This window comes from Anabrus simplex, chromosome 1 (genome assembly GCF_040414725.1).
Source record: "Anabrus simplex isolate iqAnaSimp1 chromosome 1, ASM4041472v1, whole genome shotgun sequence".
Taxonomy (NCBI): domain Eukaryota; kingdom Metazoa; phylum Arthropoda; class Insecta; order Orthoptera; family Tettigoniidae; genus Anabrus; species Anabrus simplex.
The window spans coordinates 1741194259-1741213528 of NC_090265.1; the positions used below are offsets into that span (position 1 = coordinate 1741194259).

The following is a 19270-nucleotide window of genomic DNA, read 5'->3' on the forward strand; positions in this document are numbered from 1 at the left end:
TGCCATAATAAGTGATGTCGTACTAGGCTATTTTTTAAATACAGTGTTTATATAGGATTTAGACAGGACCGTTAAATTTTGCCGTTATACCCAATACGTCATTAAAAGCGATGTCACTATAAATGGTTTCGACTGTATTAAACATTTGCCCATGGATTTTTAGTGCATAAACCCTCATCAATAAGACAATTATAATAATAAGAGATTACAAAAACCTGGAGTATCCAATGTTCTTCCTGGCTTAATGTGGAGCAATAGAGAGAGTGGCATGATAAATGATCTATGATGTCCATGTGGATGGAGATAACTCAGACAGTTGTTTCAACATCATTGAAGATCTATCAGATCATAACTATAAAGTAAAAGTGTTGTAATTTATTCAAAAAGAATGGATTGTATTGTATGTATGTTAAGTGCTCAGCCTGGAGGCTGGTTTGATCCTCAACATTTCCACCGTCAGCTGTCATAGGTGGCCTAGGCATCACTGGAGAGGCGTACTAGGGAAATGAGAAGTGAGGTGGTTTCCTGTCGCTTTCCTCACTGAGCCAGAAGTTGTTATTATATATCAGTCAGCCAAGCCCACTAAAATGAACGCACCAACTGACCCTATGAGCAAGATTTTCACACTGTCCATGACAGGGACTGGCTGTATAAGTATCACTCATACCTTGGTCACTTTCATGTTGTCAAAGCCATGGATGAGACTGAGACAGGTTAATGGAAGTAACAAAATTGCTCTAGCCCATACCAGATATTCAAACGGATTTAACAACATAATTTGTATTGATATAAGGTGGATCATTTATACTCTCTTCTGTTGTGTGTTAATCTCCTTTCAATACAGACCAAATATGAAGTTTTTAACATTAGACCATACCAGAAGGCATAGTGTACTAAAACCATGGAGGTCTAGGATAACAATTCAAGTAGGGGCTATTATAAAAGGGTTACTTAGAATTTGTACAGAATCTTTAAAAACCCCTGTGATAATATCATAGTACTGTTGATCTCTCATTCCCAGACTTTCAATTGAGCCTTTGTCCACTTGAATGACATCCCTTGAGCACCACAGAGAAGGCTGTGTACCTCTCATGTAAACTCACCTGCATTATATCTCTCAGTTAAGTGAGGAATACATGGAAAATACAAGGCCTGCTTCTCATCACTAGAGCCCTGCGCAGATATACAAAATAATATTCGCATCCGCACTTCCTTCATCCGCATCTGCGAATGGTTATCCATGGATATTGTAAATATTTAACTACGATATATTACACCCAAGATATTCAAACGGATTGATCTGTTAATATAATACAATAGGCCTCACACCTGGCACCAGAATCCCTACAGTCACAGGTTCATGAGGGACTTTCTCTTGCAACAACTACCGATGTATTGACCTTTGTTGCTTACTTCCATTAACTGAGGACAGGAGCCAGATAGGCTTATATCAGATTTTTGGCTTTATAGTCTTAATGCTCCGTATATATCACTATTCTCCCATACTAGTGTCACGGGTCACCTAACCACAAGCAAAAACAAGAGTATACCTGAGTGAAAATCAATAAACGTCATTATTTAGAAATTATCAGCAATATTATCCGCACTGCAATACAGTTTGTATCCACCAAGACACTAACTTCACAGATATCTGCGGATAAATCCGTGCAGGGCTCTACTCATCACCCACTTCCTGTACCTGCTGAACTCTCTTCCAAAGTGAATCGTTGGGTCCAAAATAATACAATAGCTATCTTTGCTGGCCTATTAATTATTATGATATCTCCACATCTGGTACTTCAATCTGCTGCCAAGCAATGTAGGCACTTATTTGTACAGTTCTAATTTTGCTTTCCGGAATGCTGACGTGATGTTTGTTCAAACCTTTTGGTGCCAAGTGTTCCTTATTAGTTCTCCTTTAGAGCAATATCCTAGCACATGACCCATTATTTCTACTTACAACCCAACACTTCTACATCTTTACATCTCCAGACTTATATTATGTTGAGAAAGCCATAAGGTATGGAACTTAACAATGAATTTAGTTACTGGTAGTTCAGAAGATCGCAATGAATTATGGGTTCTTAAGAGTCCTGAAGGGACCAATTCTAGAACTACAAGCTTAGCTGCAATGCTCTAGCTCATGCCATGTTAAGAAAACAGTATTACTCTTATGACAACAAGGTTGTCATATTGAATGGCTCTGCTCAACAGCATCATGGTAATCAATCAATATTGATCTGCATTTAGGACAGTCACCCAGGTGGCAGATTCCCTCTCTGTTGTTTTCCTAGCCTTTTCTTAAATGATTTCAAAGAAATTGAAAATTTATTGAACATATCCCTTGGTAAGTTATTCCAATCCTTAACTCCTTTTCCTATAAACAAATATTTGCCCCAATTTGTCCTTTTGAATTCCAACTTTATCTTCATATTGTGATCTTTCCTACTTTTAAAGACAACAGTCAAACTTATTCGTCTACTAATGTTATTCCACATCATCTCTCCGCTGACAGCTCGGAATATTCCACGTAGTTGAGCAGCTCGTCTTCTTTCTCCCAAGTCTTTGCACCCCAAACTTTGAAACATTTCTGTAACGCTACTCTTTTGTCGGAAATCACCCAGAACAAATCTAGCTGCTTTTCTTTGGAATTTTTTTTTTTTCGGTTCTTGAATCAAGTCATCCTGGTGAGGGTCCCATACACTGGAACCATACTCTAGTTGGGGTTTTACCAGAGACTTGTATGCCCTCTCCTTTACATCCTTACTACAACCCCTAAACACCTTCATAACCATATGCAGAGATCTGTACCCTTTATTTACAATCCCATTTATGTGATTACCCCAATGAAGATCTTTCCTTATATTAACACCTAGGTACTTACAGTGATCCCCATAAGGAACCTTCACCCCATCAACACAGTAATTAAAACTGAGAGGACTTTACCTATTTGTGAAACTCACAACCTGACTTTTAACCCTTCTATGCGCTTGTGAAGTACAAGTCATGCTGTGATGTAACGCTGCACACCACAACATCAAAATCTTCAGTAACAGCTGTTGTACAGTAAAGGAATATTAGAACACACACATAAATAAATATATGACTTCTCTTCAACAGTGATAAGCTGCCGGCAATTCACAGTGTAACGGATTACGCGTTACATGTACCATACCGGAGCAACTCAGAAGGAAAATGAAGGACTGCAACAAAGCAATGGCTGTACCCACCATTGTGCTTCCTCCCTGCGAATGTATATATTTTTAATAACTCCTGTGCGAAAACATGCCTCATCCATTTTATTTTTTTCATAATACAATATAAAGTACATTATAATATTCCTCAATCACGAGGAATTATAAGTGTCTAAGAAGGGGTGTGTTCCCTCCTTATAGGCCCAAAAGAGCTGTACTTTTTTATAACATGGAATGAGCTCTAGTTGATCAAGTCTACCAAAACTCCTTGATATAGAACCTGGTGTTCACTTTTTCTGTGATGATTTTCTTGTTTCTTTCTTTGATCTCACATATCGGATTCATGCCTCCATTGATGGTGTTCAGAATGTTATGAGCCCGCATGGATGATATGTCAACACATTTCCTGCTCAAGTGCTGTATTGTTCCAGTTGTTGATGTCACTTTGGCCATTCTTTTTATTAGACTTCCAAACATTCTTCAATTGGGAATACATCACTTTCTTTGGAAGGCCTATTAAACATGCGGGTGATGTGCCTGACCCATTGAAGTATCATGAAATACGTAGGCAATTCAATAAGTATCTGCAGTTTTGCTCTAATTATCTGTGGCATTGTATGCTCACCAGCCGCTAGATGGCACCGTTGTCTATGTCTCTGGTAGGTTTCAGCATTATCAGATCAGTACAGCTTGCGCTGTTGCGACGTAAAGATGTTCAGGCCACTCCCTCTTTGCTCCAAGGAAGAACAGCGTTCTGTAATCCGTTTTTTGTGGAACAGAAGTTAGGAATTTTATTCTGTGTGTATTATTTTTTCCAGGTTCTTGAATTGCTGTACTGCAGACAGTGGACAAGACTAGATGGTACAGGTGCTCTTATAATAACTCCAACTCGAGAGCTGGCTTACCAGATATTTGAAACCTTAAGAAAAGTGGGACAGTATCATGACTTCTCAGCTGGACTTATCATAGGTAGGCATTGATTTTTTTTTAAATGTAGACTTTTGTGACCACTAAATGACATAATATATTGGGGATATTAAGTTGTGCCAGCCTCTAGGTAAAGGGATAGCATGCCTGGTTCTTACCCAGAGGCCCTGGGTTCGATTCCCAGCCAGACCAAGGATTTTTACCTGGATCTGAGGGCTAGTTCGAAGTCCACTCAGCCTGTGTGATTACAATTGAGGAGTTATCTGATGGTGAGATAGTGGCGCTGGTCTAGAAAACCAAGAATAACAGCCAAGAGGATTCGTTGCACTTACCATGCATTGCATCATAGTCTGCAGGCCTTTGAGCTGAGCAGTAGTTATTTGGTAGACCATGGCCCATCACGGCTGTTGTACTTTTCGGTGGGGAGGTTGTTTTTGTGTTGTGTTAATTATATAAGCCAACACATTTCGATCTTATGGCCAAGTTCGTCTTCTGGGCTAAGAACAGTGGCAATTGTCACTCCATACCAGCTAGACTCGAGAAAGATCATGTCAGAAGTGTTGTTCATTCCAGGTCCTCCAAAGTCAAGAAGAGAAATGATGACCTATCTGTGAGGACACTTTTGTTAAAATTATGTTCCATGAAAAAGATTTGATGTTCGTTATGTATGGCATGCTCTGTCACTGTAGACTTCTCAGGCTGGAAAAGGTGCAAGTGCCTCCATTGTCTTCAGCCTTCGTTGTTACCATCCTTCATATATAGCATAAAAAGATCAGGAAACATATTTTTCCAGTACATTTTAGACAAATAGAATCTTTAACCAATCGTGGACAATTGCCTATGGTGATAGTAGACTTTAGGATGGTATTGATACTGTGCCTTCTGAAAATATAGGTAATCCTATCAATGATGCAAGAAAGCCAAACTCACAGGAGTAGAATCTCACAACAATGCGGTAGGCCAATTCCAGGCGTTGTGTGTGTACATTTGTACATTTCTCTTTAACATATATATATGAAACTTACCATCTAAACAAATTGAGATTTATGCACAATAACATCTAGATGATACTTAACAACCTCCACAAATTTCATTGTAATAAACTTGATGTATGCGATTTTATAACATTTTAAATGTAGCGATCGGTGCTTACATGGTATGGACTTTTAACTTTACATACCTTTACATTATTTCTAAATTCTGTGAATTGTGGTAACTTTCATTGGTAATTACAAGTGATGAAAATCATTTTTCGTCCGTATTGAAAGTTTCATAAACTGTATATAGGATAATATTTTTTTTTGTTTATTTCCACCTATTCAATACATTACAAGATGTTGGCATTTATCCTAATAGCACCTCACACAGCTTGTCAAACGGGCCTACAATGCCTACAATGCCATAGAACCAATCTATAACAACAATTCAACAGCCTCATCAAACTTCCATAATACTCTTCAATAGTATAAATTATTAAAAATCAACGTTTTTTAAAATATATTGTCATCGAAGAAGAACACAACAGCTCTCCAACCTTCACGTCAAAAAACCATACCAACATTGAGAATTTCCACCCATCATCATCTCTGCAACTTTCTTGATGACTTAACACAAATTAGGCCAACTATAAACATCTGGTGAACTTCTTGTCAACGCAATCTTGCCGAATAAATCTAAAATAACCTACGAACTGTTGACCAATAAATATCACGGACAAATGCATGCCAACGTCAAGTAACTTTTGTCAAGCAATTGGAATGTTTTTCCTTCATATTTTTTATACTAAGCTTTACAATTTTGACTTATATCTTTTTACCATATATTAGCAGTTATTTGACCTATACTTCAAACTTTGACTACGGCTTTAAGCCATCAACTGTCATTTATAGTCACATGACGCCTTCATTTTTAAATGTACTGCTTATGAATCTACCCGTTTTTATGTATCAATTGATTGTATTATATATTCTCATTGAACTGATTTCGTATGCCTTCCACTATGTATTAGACATCTATTAATGACTACGGCTTTAAGCCGTACAATCATACGACGTCCTAATCAACAAAGAACTACATATGTGTTTATCATTTTATTAGATCTTTAGTTATTTCATTGAACATTTTATATGTACTACCTATGAATCCACTAGTTTTTAGTATCAATTGAATGTAATGTATATTCTCATAGAACTGATACTTTATGCCTTCCAATATGTACCGTAACATGGGGTAATTCCGATATAATGGGGAATTATCGATCATTCGGTCTTCCTTCTGAAAACTGAGCCTTCCCGCGAAACCGCGACGACAATGGATCCAATACGCGGCGTATAAACAAAGGGAACATTATTGGCTATCTCACTGCGCACTAAGAATATGTGCATTCTTGTCTACAATTCACCGGGAGAGGTTGTTAAGAAGTGAGAAATTTATTAAATTATCGCTGTCATTGGAAACTTCTGTTTCAGAAGGTCACATACCATACACTGGCGGTAAGTTAATACTGCAATCCTATCTTCTGTTATTTGGTATCATATAAAGCTTTTGCGCGAGTTTCTACATTACACTGTTTTAAAGTTACGGCTTTTTATATACGAAGTTGTCTTGTTATAGGGTAATACCGATCATGGTGAGGACATATGTGAAGAAACTGGGACCTGTCGGAAGGTGTAGATATAACCCTATCCACTTAGAGAATGCAGTAAAAGCTGTCCGTCAAGGGAAAATGAGTATCCGGAGAGCATCTGAACAGTTTGCTGTGCCATATACCACACTAAACGACAAACTGAAGAACAGATATTCACACAAGGTGGGTGCACCGACAGCCTTAACCAGGGAGGAGGAAAAAACTCTCGTCGAAGGGCTGCTGTTATGTGCCAGGTGGGGTTTCCCGCTTAGAAATACTGATATACGTAACATCGTCCAGGGTTACTTGAACCACGCTGGGAAGGTCGAGAAAAGGTTCGCAGATAACCGTCCCGGGTTAGAATGGATTCGAGGTTTTCTCAGGAGGAACCAGGAACTCACAGTGAGGATTGGGGAGAACACCAAACGATCCAGGGCAGCTGTTACGAGAGATATTATCATGGACTATTTCCATAACCTGCAAAACACACTAGAGGGAGTCCCTATGTCAAATATTATAAATTATGATGAGACAAATTTCTGTGATGATCCGGGAAATGTGAAGGTTGTTGTGAAACGTGGGGTCAAACATCCTGAGAGAATTTTAGACTCATCGAAAACGAGTATCAGTGTTATGGTTGCTGCGGCTGCAGACGGGACAGTGTTACCACCATTCACCGTCTACAAAAGTAAGCATCTGTATGACACGTGGACAGAAGGAGGGATCAGCGGTGCTGGTTATAGCCGAAATATGAGTGGCTGGTTTGATCTTACGATGTTCGAGGCATGGTTTAAGAAAATTATGTTGCCTTATATAAAGACATTACAGGGGCCCAAGGTCATGATAGGCGATAACTTGTCAAGCCATCTCTCAATTAACGTAATCAAGCTATGTGAAAAGCATGACGTCAAATTTGTTCTATTGCCTCCGAATGCTACCCACCTTTGCCAGCCTCTTGATGTTGCCTTCTTTCGTCCCCTAAAGATGGCTTGGCGAAGTGTGCTGGATGAATGGAAGAAGACGAATAGGGGAGTGGTGCACAAATCAGAGTTCCCTAAACTTCTAAAAGAGACATTTAATAAGATAGGTGTAAATTGTGCAACGAATATTATTTCTGGTTTCAGAAAAACGGGTATTGTTCCTTTCTGTCCAGAAAACGTGCTACGCCAGATTCCACATGATGACAGTGCTGATGACATCAGTCGAGAACGATCGTGGACTGCATCGTTCGTTCAACATCTCGAGCGAGCCCGGGTTGGAGAGGCAAGTACAAATGCACCGGTTCGCCGTGCGAAGCGCTTGACTGTTCCTCCCGGCAAAGGGATCGTGGTGAGGGATTTGGCCACCAATGCAGCTGACAAGGATGGTGATGATGATGATGATGATGATGATCAAAGTATAGAGACTGAAGTAAATTCAGAAGAAGAATCAACATCAGAAGAAGACAGTTCAAGTTTTGAGGCGAGGGAAACCTGTCACGCCATCTCCACCGCAGAAACTCTATCTTCTCATGAAAGAGGGGGGGAAGATGGGTTGTCTATAAATGACTTTGTTCTCGTTGCATTTCCGACGAAGAAGAGAATTCGGCGTTTCATTGGCCAGCTGGTGAGAGTTAGTCCGGGCACACTCGAAGCAAATTTTCTGAGGAAGAGGATCCTGGCTGGCACAACATATTTTGTATTTCCAGACATTTCCGATGTAATGGAAATCGAAAAGGAACAAATTGAGAGGAAACTTATACCAGCGTACTGCAAACGAGGGAAGTTCGTTTTCCTTGATATAGAACATGTTGATGTGGAGTAGAAGGCGACTATGTCCTTGTGTAAAAAATTGTGATTAGTGCCTCTTAAATGTAACATTTTTACCTGTATAATCTGTTTAATATGTCTTATCTATTTTATTATGTTTTACTTTACTATTAGTAAAATATCCCGCATCTTCTTTACTATTGGTTCGAACAGTTTTACTAAATAGCTTGAAAATAGAATGTGTTTAGAGACTTCAATTTTCTGTGTATTTCTATCAATTTTATTATTTTTAGTGATTTAATGATTGTTTATTTGCTTTGTTTTAGGTTTATATGTTAAGAAATATTTTTAAAAAGTAAAAATGTGATCGGTATTACCCATAAGAGGGTCAAATACCGATAATCAAGAAAAATAAATGACTGATCGGAATTACCCCACTCCATGGGGTAACACCGATCACCGATTTTTGTTTATTTTTTTCAATATTATCAACTACTTACGATTCTTTGTTACGTCAAATAAAAGCTAAAGAATCATTAATCTTATATATTTAATTTCGTAAGTACTACGTAAATAACGCGGGACGTATCCGAAAAAAACCTTAAAAAATGATCGGAATTACCCCATTTGACGGTATTAGACATCTATTAATGACTACGGCTTCAAGCCTCCTTCTTTTACTATAGTACAATCAAACAAGTCCTATTCAACAAAGAACTACATATGTTTTTATCAGTATATTAGATTTTTAGTTACTTCATGAACATGTTTATAACAAACGTAAATCTTACCTCTCTTATAATCATCAAACACATTTTTGAATATCTTTAACCAGATGCCTGGTAAAATAATAAGGTTTTTGATAATGACTGAGGATGCCTCACAGTAGGAGGCGAAACATGTCTCATCTGAATAATGTTTTAAAGTAAATGCCAACATCTTGTAATGTATTGAATAGGTGGAAATAAACAAAAAAATATTATCCTATATACAGTTCATTGGTAATGTCAAGATATTGTTTACAAGAAGGACAAAGGTACATTTTGCAAAAAAAAAAAAAAAAAAAAAAAAAAAAACAAACAAATGTGTAAGTTGCGTAATGTCTGCGTAATATAGTTAAAGGCGATCGTCGCCTTGACAGCGTCGCGGAATTACACGCGAATCAGTGCTATGGCGACATGGCATGAGGGTGACACAGATATTGATTCCCATAGGGTATCTGAAATATTTGTCCCGAATGAGTAAATTTATAATACCAACATAAATGGTCCGTTATTGGACATTATAAACTTTCCAGCTAACTCACTCCCGGTTGCCAGCGTTTCGCCCCGGTGTGCCAGGTTGGGCTCATCAGCCGTTATCTAGCACACCTACCAAGACGCTGGCCAGTGCATACCGTGGAGGCCACTGCGTAGGCTACATGGAGCCACCGGCAGCACCAATGCACCATGAGAGACGTTGTGGTGGCTCCATGTAGCCTACGCAGTGGCCTCCATGGTATGCACTGGCCAGCGTCTTGGTAGGTGTGCTACGTACCGGCTGATGAGCCCAACCTGGCACACGGGGGCAAAACGCTGGCAACCGGGAGTGAGTTGGCTGGAAAGTTTATAATGTCCAATAATGGACCATTTATGTTGGTATTATAAATTTACTCAATCGGGACAAATATTTCAGATACCCTATGGGAATCATTATCTGTGTCATCTGATGGCCAAGCAGGCATCAATTTTTTGGTAAAGAGACAAAGTCTCTCATGGTGCATTGGCGCTGCCGGTGGCTCCATGTAGCCTACACAGTGGCCTCCACGGTATGCACTGGCCAGCGTCTTGGTAGGTGTGCTAGGTACCGGCTGATGAGCCCAACCTGGCACACGGGGGCGAAATGCTGGCAACCAGGAGTGAGTTGGCTGGAAAGTTTATAATGTCCAATAACGGACCATTTATGTTGGTATTATATGGCATGAGGGGCTAATAAATCTTAAACTTCGCATCAAATACAATCACTGAATGACAAAATTTATATTTAATATCACAGTAAGTAATAATAAAGAAGGGGCGTGATGGCACAGCGGTCAAGCTGCGTGGAACCATCAAGACTGACTGCGTTCGGGTTCCAATTAATGCGCGTGTGATTTTCGAGGTGAATGTCACGTCCGGTGGTTCGGATTTTGCGTAAAAAATGAGGTCCCGCGGCTTATGATACTGAGATTATTGGTCACATAAAACTACAAGCTTCATTCCTCCCCCTCCTAATAATAATAATATTAATAATAATATATAACTACAGATACTGACATTTGGCCTATTTAATAAAGTAACATTTTTTTATGAATTGTGTCACATTTAACACTAATAACAGTGAATGTAAAATGAACTAAAATATTTAAAAATAACTGAACATTCAAAGCTTATAAGTAGCCTACAGTTTGAATGAAAGCTTGGTCAGAAAAAAATATAGTAAAATGAAAAAACAATTTTTGTTCATTCTGCTTCTGGTATAGACTCATCAAAATACCATTTCCCATCAGTAAAACGAGTCACCAGTAATTTTCTTTCGATTTCACTTTCATTTAAAAAGCACTCGTCTTTCATCGGTGCTTCACAAAACAGTTCATCTTCATCGTTGCACTTGCGAAAATTGGTTACAAAATAAATATCACCATTACTTTCAGTTATGGTACAAACATAATATTTTTAATGTTTCTTTCTGCTGTATTTTCCAAGTACGAAGTCTCCCACTTCAAAAGCCGTATCACTGGGTGGATTTTTGTCATCTGCTTCGATCTTGTAGTCTGGATGTAGAGAGTGTGTGGTAGTAGTTTCAAAATAATATTTTCTTGCCTGAACTATATAAATATTTTTTGAATGGCTCCATATAATGAATATCATGTGTTCCTGGTAGTGCACAGAAATGTACTTTGGTCAAAGTCCACAAAAAGAAAACGGACTGATTGCGTGATGCAGGTATTCTTGTTTAAAAACTTTGTATGCGTCTTGCATTGTGACGCACATGAATCGTTTCCGGTTTTTTAATTTTTATCTAGAACTGTCCTTTACGGAGATAAAATCTCTTGCTCTAGGAGATGGCCAACTGATATCATATGGATTGTGAAATTTAAGAACTTCTTGATTTGGAAGTGAAGACTTGTTGAACTTGAACCACATTTCACACTCAGCGCAGAAACAACTTCCTGTTTCTTCTGCGGACTCGCTGGTAAAGCCTGCTCCGAATGCTTTACAGCTTTCCCCAATGTTTGTTTGCATTTATAACCAGACTTCTTACTTTGCTCTGCAATCGATGTTGATGGTTGTGTTGTTGGACTTGTAGAACAGGAAGTAATTGTTGATAAGTCCTGAAGTTTTTTCTGAGCTCTGTGTTTCTTCACCGATTCTCTTACCTGTTGGTGGCGTACGCGTAACTGGGCAGGTATCTTCTCGTGATACCGTTTACAATGTTCCTTGTGAGTAAGCGGCATTATTAAATATCACCCCAGTGGAAACACTGATTGCTATTCTAAAATACGTCCTTTACAAGTGAGTGTGACGCAGAAACTGAATCCTGTGGGCAGTGTGTTGCAGCAGCGGGGAACTTTCTGGTCGCCTGCTTGCAATAATGCTGTAAACACGCAACATATTTTACTATCATCTTCGTATTAATCCATTTGAAATTTTAAATGAATGATATAGCAGATTGAAAGGGTGTGCAGTATTGGCTTTGCATACTAAGTTTTATTCAAATTGAGCCATGCACTTTTCGTCTACAGAAACTTTTATACCTTTTTCGTCACATGTTTACACGGCCTGCAGCACATTATATAAACTGTTAATAACATAAATAAGTACTTTACTGCGAAGGGAAAGAGCAATAGAATTAATATTTACTATAATTATTTTCATAACTTTTCATCATAATAAACAGGAATTCCTAAAACTATTGAGAAATATCAAATGAATTTAGCCTGTACATAAAGTTCAATTGAGCACACAATTAAAAACTGAAAGGCATCAATAAATTAATACACATAAAAAAATTAATAAAATATCATGTTTTATCTGTCATAAAAACAAATTGTTGAGTTTTATTTTAAACCTTATTTTTCCTTACCTGGGTGGACTATTCTCTGGAATCAGCCGGTAATAATGGTGTGTGGCCTCCGAAGAGGCCTGCTGCAGGTCTTTGGAGTTAATGCCGTATAGGCAACCTGTGCATCTTGAAGATGGGCCCCTACCTATGATGAATTCTAATACTGAAGACGGCATACACACCCAGCCCCCGAGCCATTGGAATTAACCAATGAAGGTTAAAATCCCTGATCTGGCTGGAAATCGAACTCAGGACTCTCTAAGCCAAAGGCCAGCACACTAACTATTTAGCCATGGAGCTGGGCACAGCAGTGCGGTTAGAGATGTATTGCTGTGAGCTTGCATTGAGGAGATGGTGATTGCAAATCCTACCGTCGGCATCCCTGGAGATGGTGTTCCATGGTTTCCCATTCCCACACCAGGCAAATGCTGGAGCTGTACCTTAATTAAGGTCACGGCCACTACTTTTCCAGTCATAGCCCTTTCCCATCCTTGCATCACCAGAAACCTTCGATGTGTTTGTGCGACCACTAGCAGAAAAAAATTGCCTACGGTGATAATAGGCTTAAAAATGGTATTGCTATTACATCCCCTGAAAATATAGGTAATCCTATCCATGATGCGAAAAGGCCAAAATAATTTGTTCTCTACTTCTTGATAGAATAGTAGAAACTCCAATAGTAACACGTTCGTTCGTACGCAGTTTCATCCAGCTGTTGTAAATCTATCTAACAAGGCCAAAATAGCAGGAGGAGAATTTCACAACAATCTTTCAACTTGTTTTATTGAATATTCTGGTCAAGAACTGAAGTTCACTGTTTACATATTTTTTTTTTTTTTTTTTTTTTTTTTTTTTGCTAGGGGCTTTACGTCGCACCGACACAGATAGGTCTCATGGCGACGATGGGATAGGAAAGGCCTAGGAGTTGGAAGGAAGCGGCCGTGGCCTTAATTAAGGTACAGCCCCAGCATTTGCCTGGTGTGAAAATGGGAAACCACGGAAAACCATTTTCAGGGCTGCCGATAGTGGGATTCGAACCTACTATCTCCCGGATGCAAGCTCACAGCCGCGCGCCTCTACACGCACGGCCAACTTGCCCGGTGTTTACATATTCATCATTTACACAAACTTCCCTTGGTCAGCTCATAAAGGTGTTATGAACAGCATGCTTTTGGCAAGGATGGTGGTGAGAGGATTGATTGATTGATTGATTGATTGATTGATTGATTGATTGATTGATTGATTGATTGATTGATTGATTGATTGATTGGTCCACAAAGCTATTTACCAGTTAGGGTGTGGGTGGGTTTACAGTAAACTGAACGATCTAAACTTCCATTTGATCGCTTTTTATTGTTTTCATGCTATTAATTCTGATAACCTCCCAATATGTGTGTTAGGAGAGTTATAATGAGTAATACCCAAAAGTTCCCAAAATATGTCTCTTTTTCTGTTGTTCCCTCGGGTTTCATTGCTGTGTCATTTTTGTGTGTGTTGCTGTGTCTGTCCTATAGTTCTATTTATATTATATTCATATCCTTGTTTGTCCCAAAATATTCTAATAGGACTTTGTGGGGTCATGGCTGGAAGTTTTGATGTAGAACAAGCACCACATGATAGGTATTGGAAAAATAAAGCATATGGTCAGTCTGGGTTTGAAATTTTATCTAAACAAATTTGGGGCAGCAGATGTGTTCGATTGGGGCTTCCATAGTTCGGAACTCACCTGACAACACTTGGCTGCCCTTACTGTGAGATGGTTCTGATAAGTCTTTTGATTAAAGTATAAAAATCTTCCTTAAGTAATTCATCATCATCATGAATTATGAACAGCATGCTTTAACAACAATGTCCCCCATCTATTATGGTCCTGGTATGCTTCTTTTCTCTCTAGGGCATCCCATGTTTCTCGTCTCTTCTCTAGGTCTTTTCTTATCTCATCTAACCACCTTTTTTTCTAGGGCGTCCAATTGGTCTTCATCCCGGAACGATCTTTTCAAAATACTTCTTTGGTGTTGGAGTGAGTCACCTGCATCCGCTTATTAATAATCTTGACCATAATGGTTAGATTCATGTCCATATTGACTCACTCACTCACTCACTCACTCACTCACTCACTCACTCATCCGGCGCTACATTCCTTGAAGAACCTGGGCCTTGTCCATCACTTATCTCCTTCAGTCCTCTCTCGAATCGGCCAGCCTTCTCCAGTTCTGTATTCCTAGTCTTCTCAAATCTGCCTCTACATCATCCAGCAATTGTAATCTTGGTCGTCCCACTGAACAACTTCCCTCGGGCTTGGTGACTAACACTTTCCTTTGCACTCACTGTTCCTCCATTCACTTCACATGTCCCAACCACCTTTATATCTGCAGTTATTGATGGATTCTTATAAAGTTCATACAGCTCTTTGTTGGTCCTAATTCTCCAGCCACCCTTTTCGTATACTGTGCCATATATCTTCCTCAGCACTTTTCGTTCCCATGCATCCAAAGTATTTCTAATTTGTTGCGTAATTGTCCATGTTTCCGATCCATACATAACTACAGGTTTTATAATCGTTCTATACACTGTCAACTTCAGCTGCCTTGAGATGTTTGATGATCGCAACAAGTTATGGAAGCTGCCACTATTCTTGCCTTTATCTCTATTGGTACTACATTATCTTCCTTGACTATCCCTCCCAAATACTTGAACTGATTTACTATTTCAAACCCTTCAAACTGCTCTGTGCCTCTCCGCCTTGTTTTATTTCTGGTGTTGATGATATATTTTGTTTTCTCCTTACTTATGACCAGGCCCAATGTAGCCGCTTCACTTTCCAAAACTGTGTAGTTCTCGAGCAGGTATTTTCTATTCCTCCCGAGCATGGCTATATTGTCTGCAAAAGCCATACTCTGAGGCATTCTGTCGAATGTAGTGCAATCCAATTTGCTTGGTAGTTGTGCATGATCCCCTCCAATGCCAGATTAGAAAGTGTAGGTGATACAGAATCTCCTTGTTTTAGTCCTTAATTGATTGGAAAATTATTGGTATATCTGTCACTAGCTTATATTTTGCAGTTGGTGTTGCTTAGCATCATTTTCACAAGTCTCACTAACTTTGGTGGTATTCCCAAATCCTGTAACACCTTAACAAGCCCCCTTCTATTAACACTGTCATAGGCTGCCTTGAAGTCCACATAAAGTTATTTTGTACTTGTAACACTTCTCCATTATTAGTCTGAGGGTGAATATCTGGTCTGTTGTTGCTCCTTCCTCCCTAAACCCACACTGGTATTCTCGTATAGTGACTTCTGCATATGATCGTAGTCTCTTATTCAGTATCCTAGCAAATATTTTATATGCTGCATTAAGCAACGCTATTCCTGTATGATTATTACACTTAGTTCTATCACCCTTTTTATATATTGGTACAATAATGGCTGTGTTCCAATTTGTTGGCATTACCTCGCTTCTCCTTTATCAATCTATGCATTTCCTGTAATAACTCTATACCACCATACTCAAATATTTCACTTTGTATCCTATCTGCTCCCACAGCTCCTTTGCAGCTTCAGTTATCTGTTCCAATGTTGGTTCATCTTCCTCTTCATAGCTGTCATGCTGTTCCCCTGTTCCTCATCTTCCCATTCCTGGGTTTCATCCAATTGCAGCAGTTCTTTGAAATATTCTTCCCATCTTCCAATAATTCTCCTTTCATTACTGATCATCTTTCCTTTGTTGTGCCTTCATATTGTTGTACGGGGCTGCCATCCCTGTTTTATCTCCTTTATACCTCTAAAAATTCTTCTTACATCCTTTTTGTTTCTACATTCTTCATTGTCTTTCAATCTGTTCTTCTCAAATTCTCTCTTTTTTCCTTCTACACATAGTTTTTACTTTTCTTCCCATTTCTTCATATTTCTGTCTGGCGGCCCTCTTATCCACCTAAAGCATCTCCTTCCTTGCACTATTTCGTTCTTCTATTTCCTTCTCACATTCCTCATCGTACCACTCCTTTAGCTTATCTCTGTTTTCCTGAACCAGCTTGGAGTCCATTGTTTGCCATATTGCTCTTTCCATTTTTTCCCAGTGTATCTCAGGGCTTACCTCCTTCTCAGCAGTAATCGCTCTTATTGCTTCTTTCATTCCTCTTTGAAATTCCTCTCTTTCCTTTTCATCTGTGCTTATTATAGTTACGTTATACTTTTTATCCCTTGGTTATAGATGATTGTTGATATGCTCTGTCTGTACTTAACCATCACCATATAGTGGTCCGAATCAGTACCTTCCTCTTTCATCACCCTAACATCCCTTATATCTGTGCCATGCCTTCTTTGAATAAGCACATGATGTATCTGATTGATTGTGGTTCCATGCGGTGAAGTCAAAGTTCTTTTATGTATATCCTTTTGTGGGAAAATATTGCTGCTTAATTGCAGTCTTCATGTAAACTGTACTTTCCCACATTTGGCTGATACACGGATTCCCTTCCAACCCTGGCATTCATATCTCCTAGAATCACTTTCACATCATTTTCAGCAGTTGTATCATATGTGCGTTCCAGCTGTTCATAAAAGGAATATTTAACCTCATCAGTCATTTCTTCTGCTGGAGCATGAACACAGATCAATGTTATATTGAAGAATTTCATTTTAACTCTCAATGTGCATTCCTGCCCTTAATTGTTTCAAAGTTCAATATTGCTGCCTTATATGCTCTGTGTACAAGGAAGCCTGTTCCAAAATTAACTGTCCCACTACTACTACAAAACATTGCGTAGTCCCGCGAATCAATCATGCATGTTTCCTTCCACCTAATCTGCAAAGCTACTATTCTTATTTGGTACTTCCTCTCTTGATCTTTCACATTCCTGGAAGATCCTGCTCTATTGAAACTCAGTATGTTCCACGTAGCCATTCTTAGATTATTCCGTGTCCATTGCTTGGTCGTCTCCATTGAGACTGCCCGGTTTCTACATGTATTCGACATTTCCGTGACTACTTATTTTTTACATGGCCGAGAAGTCACCCATGCGCACAACCAACCGGGGGTCTGCCCCATCACAGCCTGTTCGGTGGCTGCCTTTTCTGTCGGGGATGGTCCCTTAGCCTTTGAGGATCCCTCCTCTTTGTACAGGGCAGTAGGTTGCTACTGTTAACCTCAGTTGCCAGGTGCCCCTTCCGCCAGTTCCACCGTACCAATAAATTTTATTTCAGCCTTCACTGCCATTGAGATCTTTACCATAACCCTGGTTACGGCCCCTTACAAGGTACTATCGCCCGGGGCAGACGACCCAAGGTTTTTTTAAAGAGGTGTTAATCCGCTATCACTCGCCATTGGTCCTGACTTGTGACAGGCATAGCCTGGCTTCCTCAACAGAGGTCCAGGTTGGTTGGGTTTCCGTATTGACTTCTCTTTCATGTATGGCACAATTCTTCAGACTATACGCCATGATGGGCAGGAGATAAGTCTTAAACAGGGTCTGTTTAGCCCTCTTCGGAACTCCCTTGTCCCATACTATGTTCTGTACTTGAAGGAAGGAGTTGGATCCTGTTTGCACCCTGTTCAACACGTTGTTCTTGGCACTTCCGTCATTTGATACTGTACTCCCCAGATATTTAAAGGTATTCACACATTCAATCTTCTCTCCCTTGAGGGTGAGGTTACAAAGTGTATTTTTCCTGCTAATTTTCATTACCACTGTTTTGCTCTTGCTCACAGTTAACTTATATTCTTTAAACTTGATGTTCCAAAGACCCAGTCTCCTCTGAACATCTCTCTCAGTTTCTCCCCAAATGGCAACATCAGCAAAAACAAATGCATGAAGATCTTCCTTATCTATTTCTTTGAGTTCCTTTATAATAGTATCTATGAGTGAAATGAAGAGCAATGGGTAAAGAGAACTCCCTTGTTGCACACCTCTTGTTTTAAACCACTGAGATCTTCCATCTCCTAATTGAACACTGCTTTTACAACCATCATATAATATATGAACTTTTTAAATTAGTGCTTCTGGGATGTTACGTTTTTCTAAACATTCTCATATTTTTACACTCTCCACCCTGTCATATGCTTTTTCCAAATCCAAAAACATTATTATCAAGTCCTTCCCTTTTTCCCAAAATTTTTCCATTAGCTGCCTGAGTGAAAAACTTTGGTCTGTGGTTCCTCTATTTCTTCTAAATCCATGTTGTTCCTCTTCAAATTGATCTTCCATTATTTCTCTCAGTCTCTGTTCTGTAATCTTTTCAATTATCTTAAGGCATTGTGACAAAAGGGTGATGCTTCTATAATTACAGTAGTGCCCTTCCTTCTTCTTCCTTTTTTAAACAATGGTATTATAATTCCATTTTTTTCCAGTCATCTGGCAACTTGTTCTCTTTCCGTATAACTTCCAGTGTTCGATGTAGCCACTGTATTCTAGGGATTGCAGCTACCTTAATCATGTCTGCTGTTAGTTCATTTGCTCATGCTGACTTTCCAATTTTCATTTTCTTCAGGGCAATTTGACTCTTTTAGAGTAATTGGAGGTTGTTCCTTCTGTAATTCATTTGTGACTTTGGTAACTTGTTCTTGTTCACACTCCCCATTCAATTATTTTTCAAAATAACACTCCTCATCTCTTCTCTGATTCCTACCATGTCTCTGATAATGATCCCGTCCTCTGTTTCAATAGCTTTAATTTCTTCCCTATTTGATGTTTTACTT

The 19270-nt window shown here is 39.1% G+C and overlaps 1 protein-coding gene across 1 annotated transcript in view; it reads left to right on the forward strand.

Moving 5' to 3' along the window:
- The window catches only part of LOC136882510 (probable ATP-dependent RNA helicase DDX10), a 154553-nt gene that overhangs the window by 20912 nt on the left and 114371 nt on the right, over positions 1 to 19270 (forward strand). Inside the window, exon 3 of the mRNA XM_067155132.2 lies at positions 4013 to 4163. Coding sequence (XP_067011233.2) covers positions 4013 to 4163 — 151 coding nt within the window. The remainder of the gene's footprint in view (positions 1 to 4012; positions 4164 to 19270) is intronic.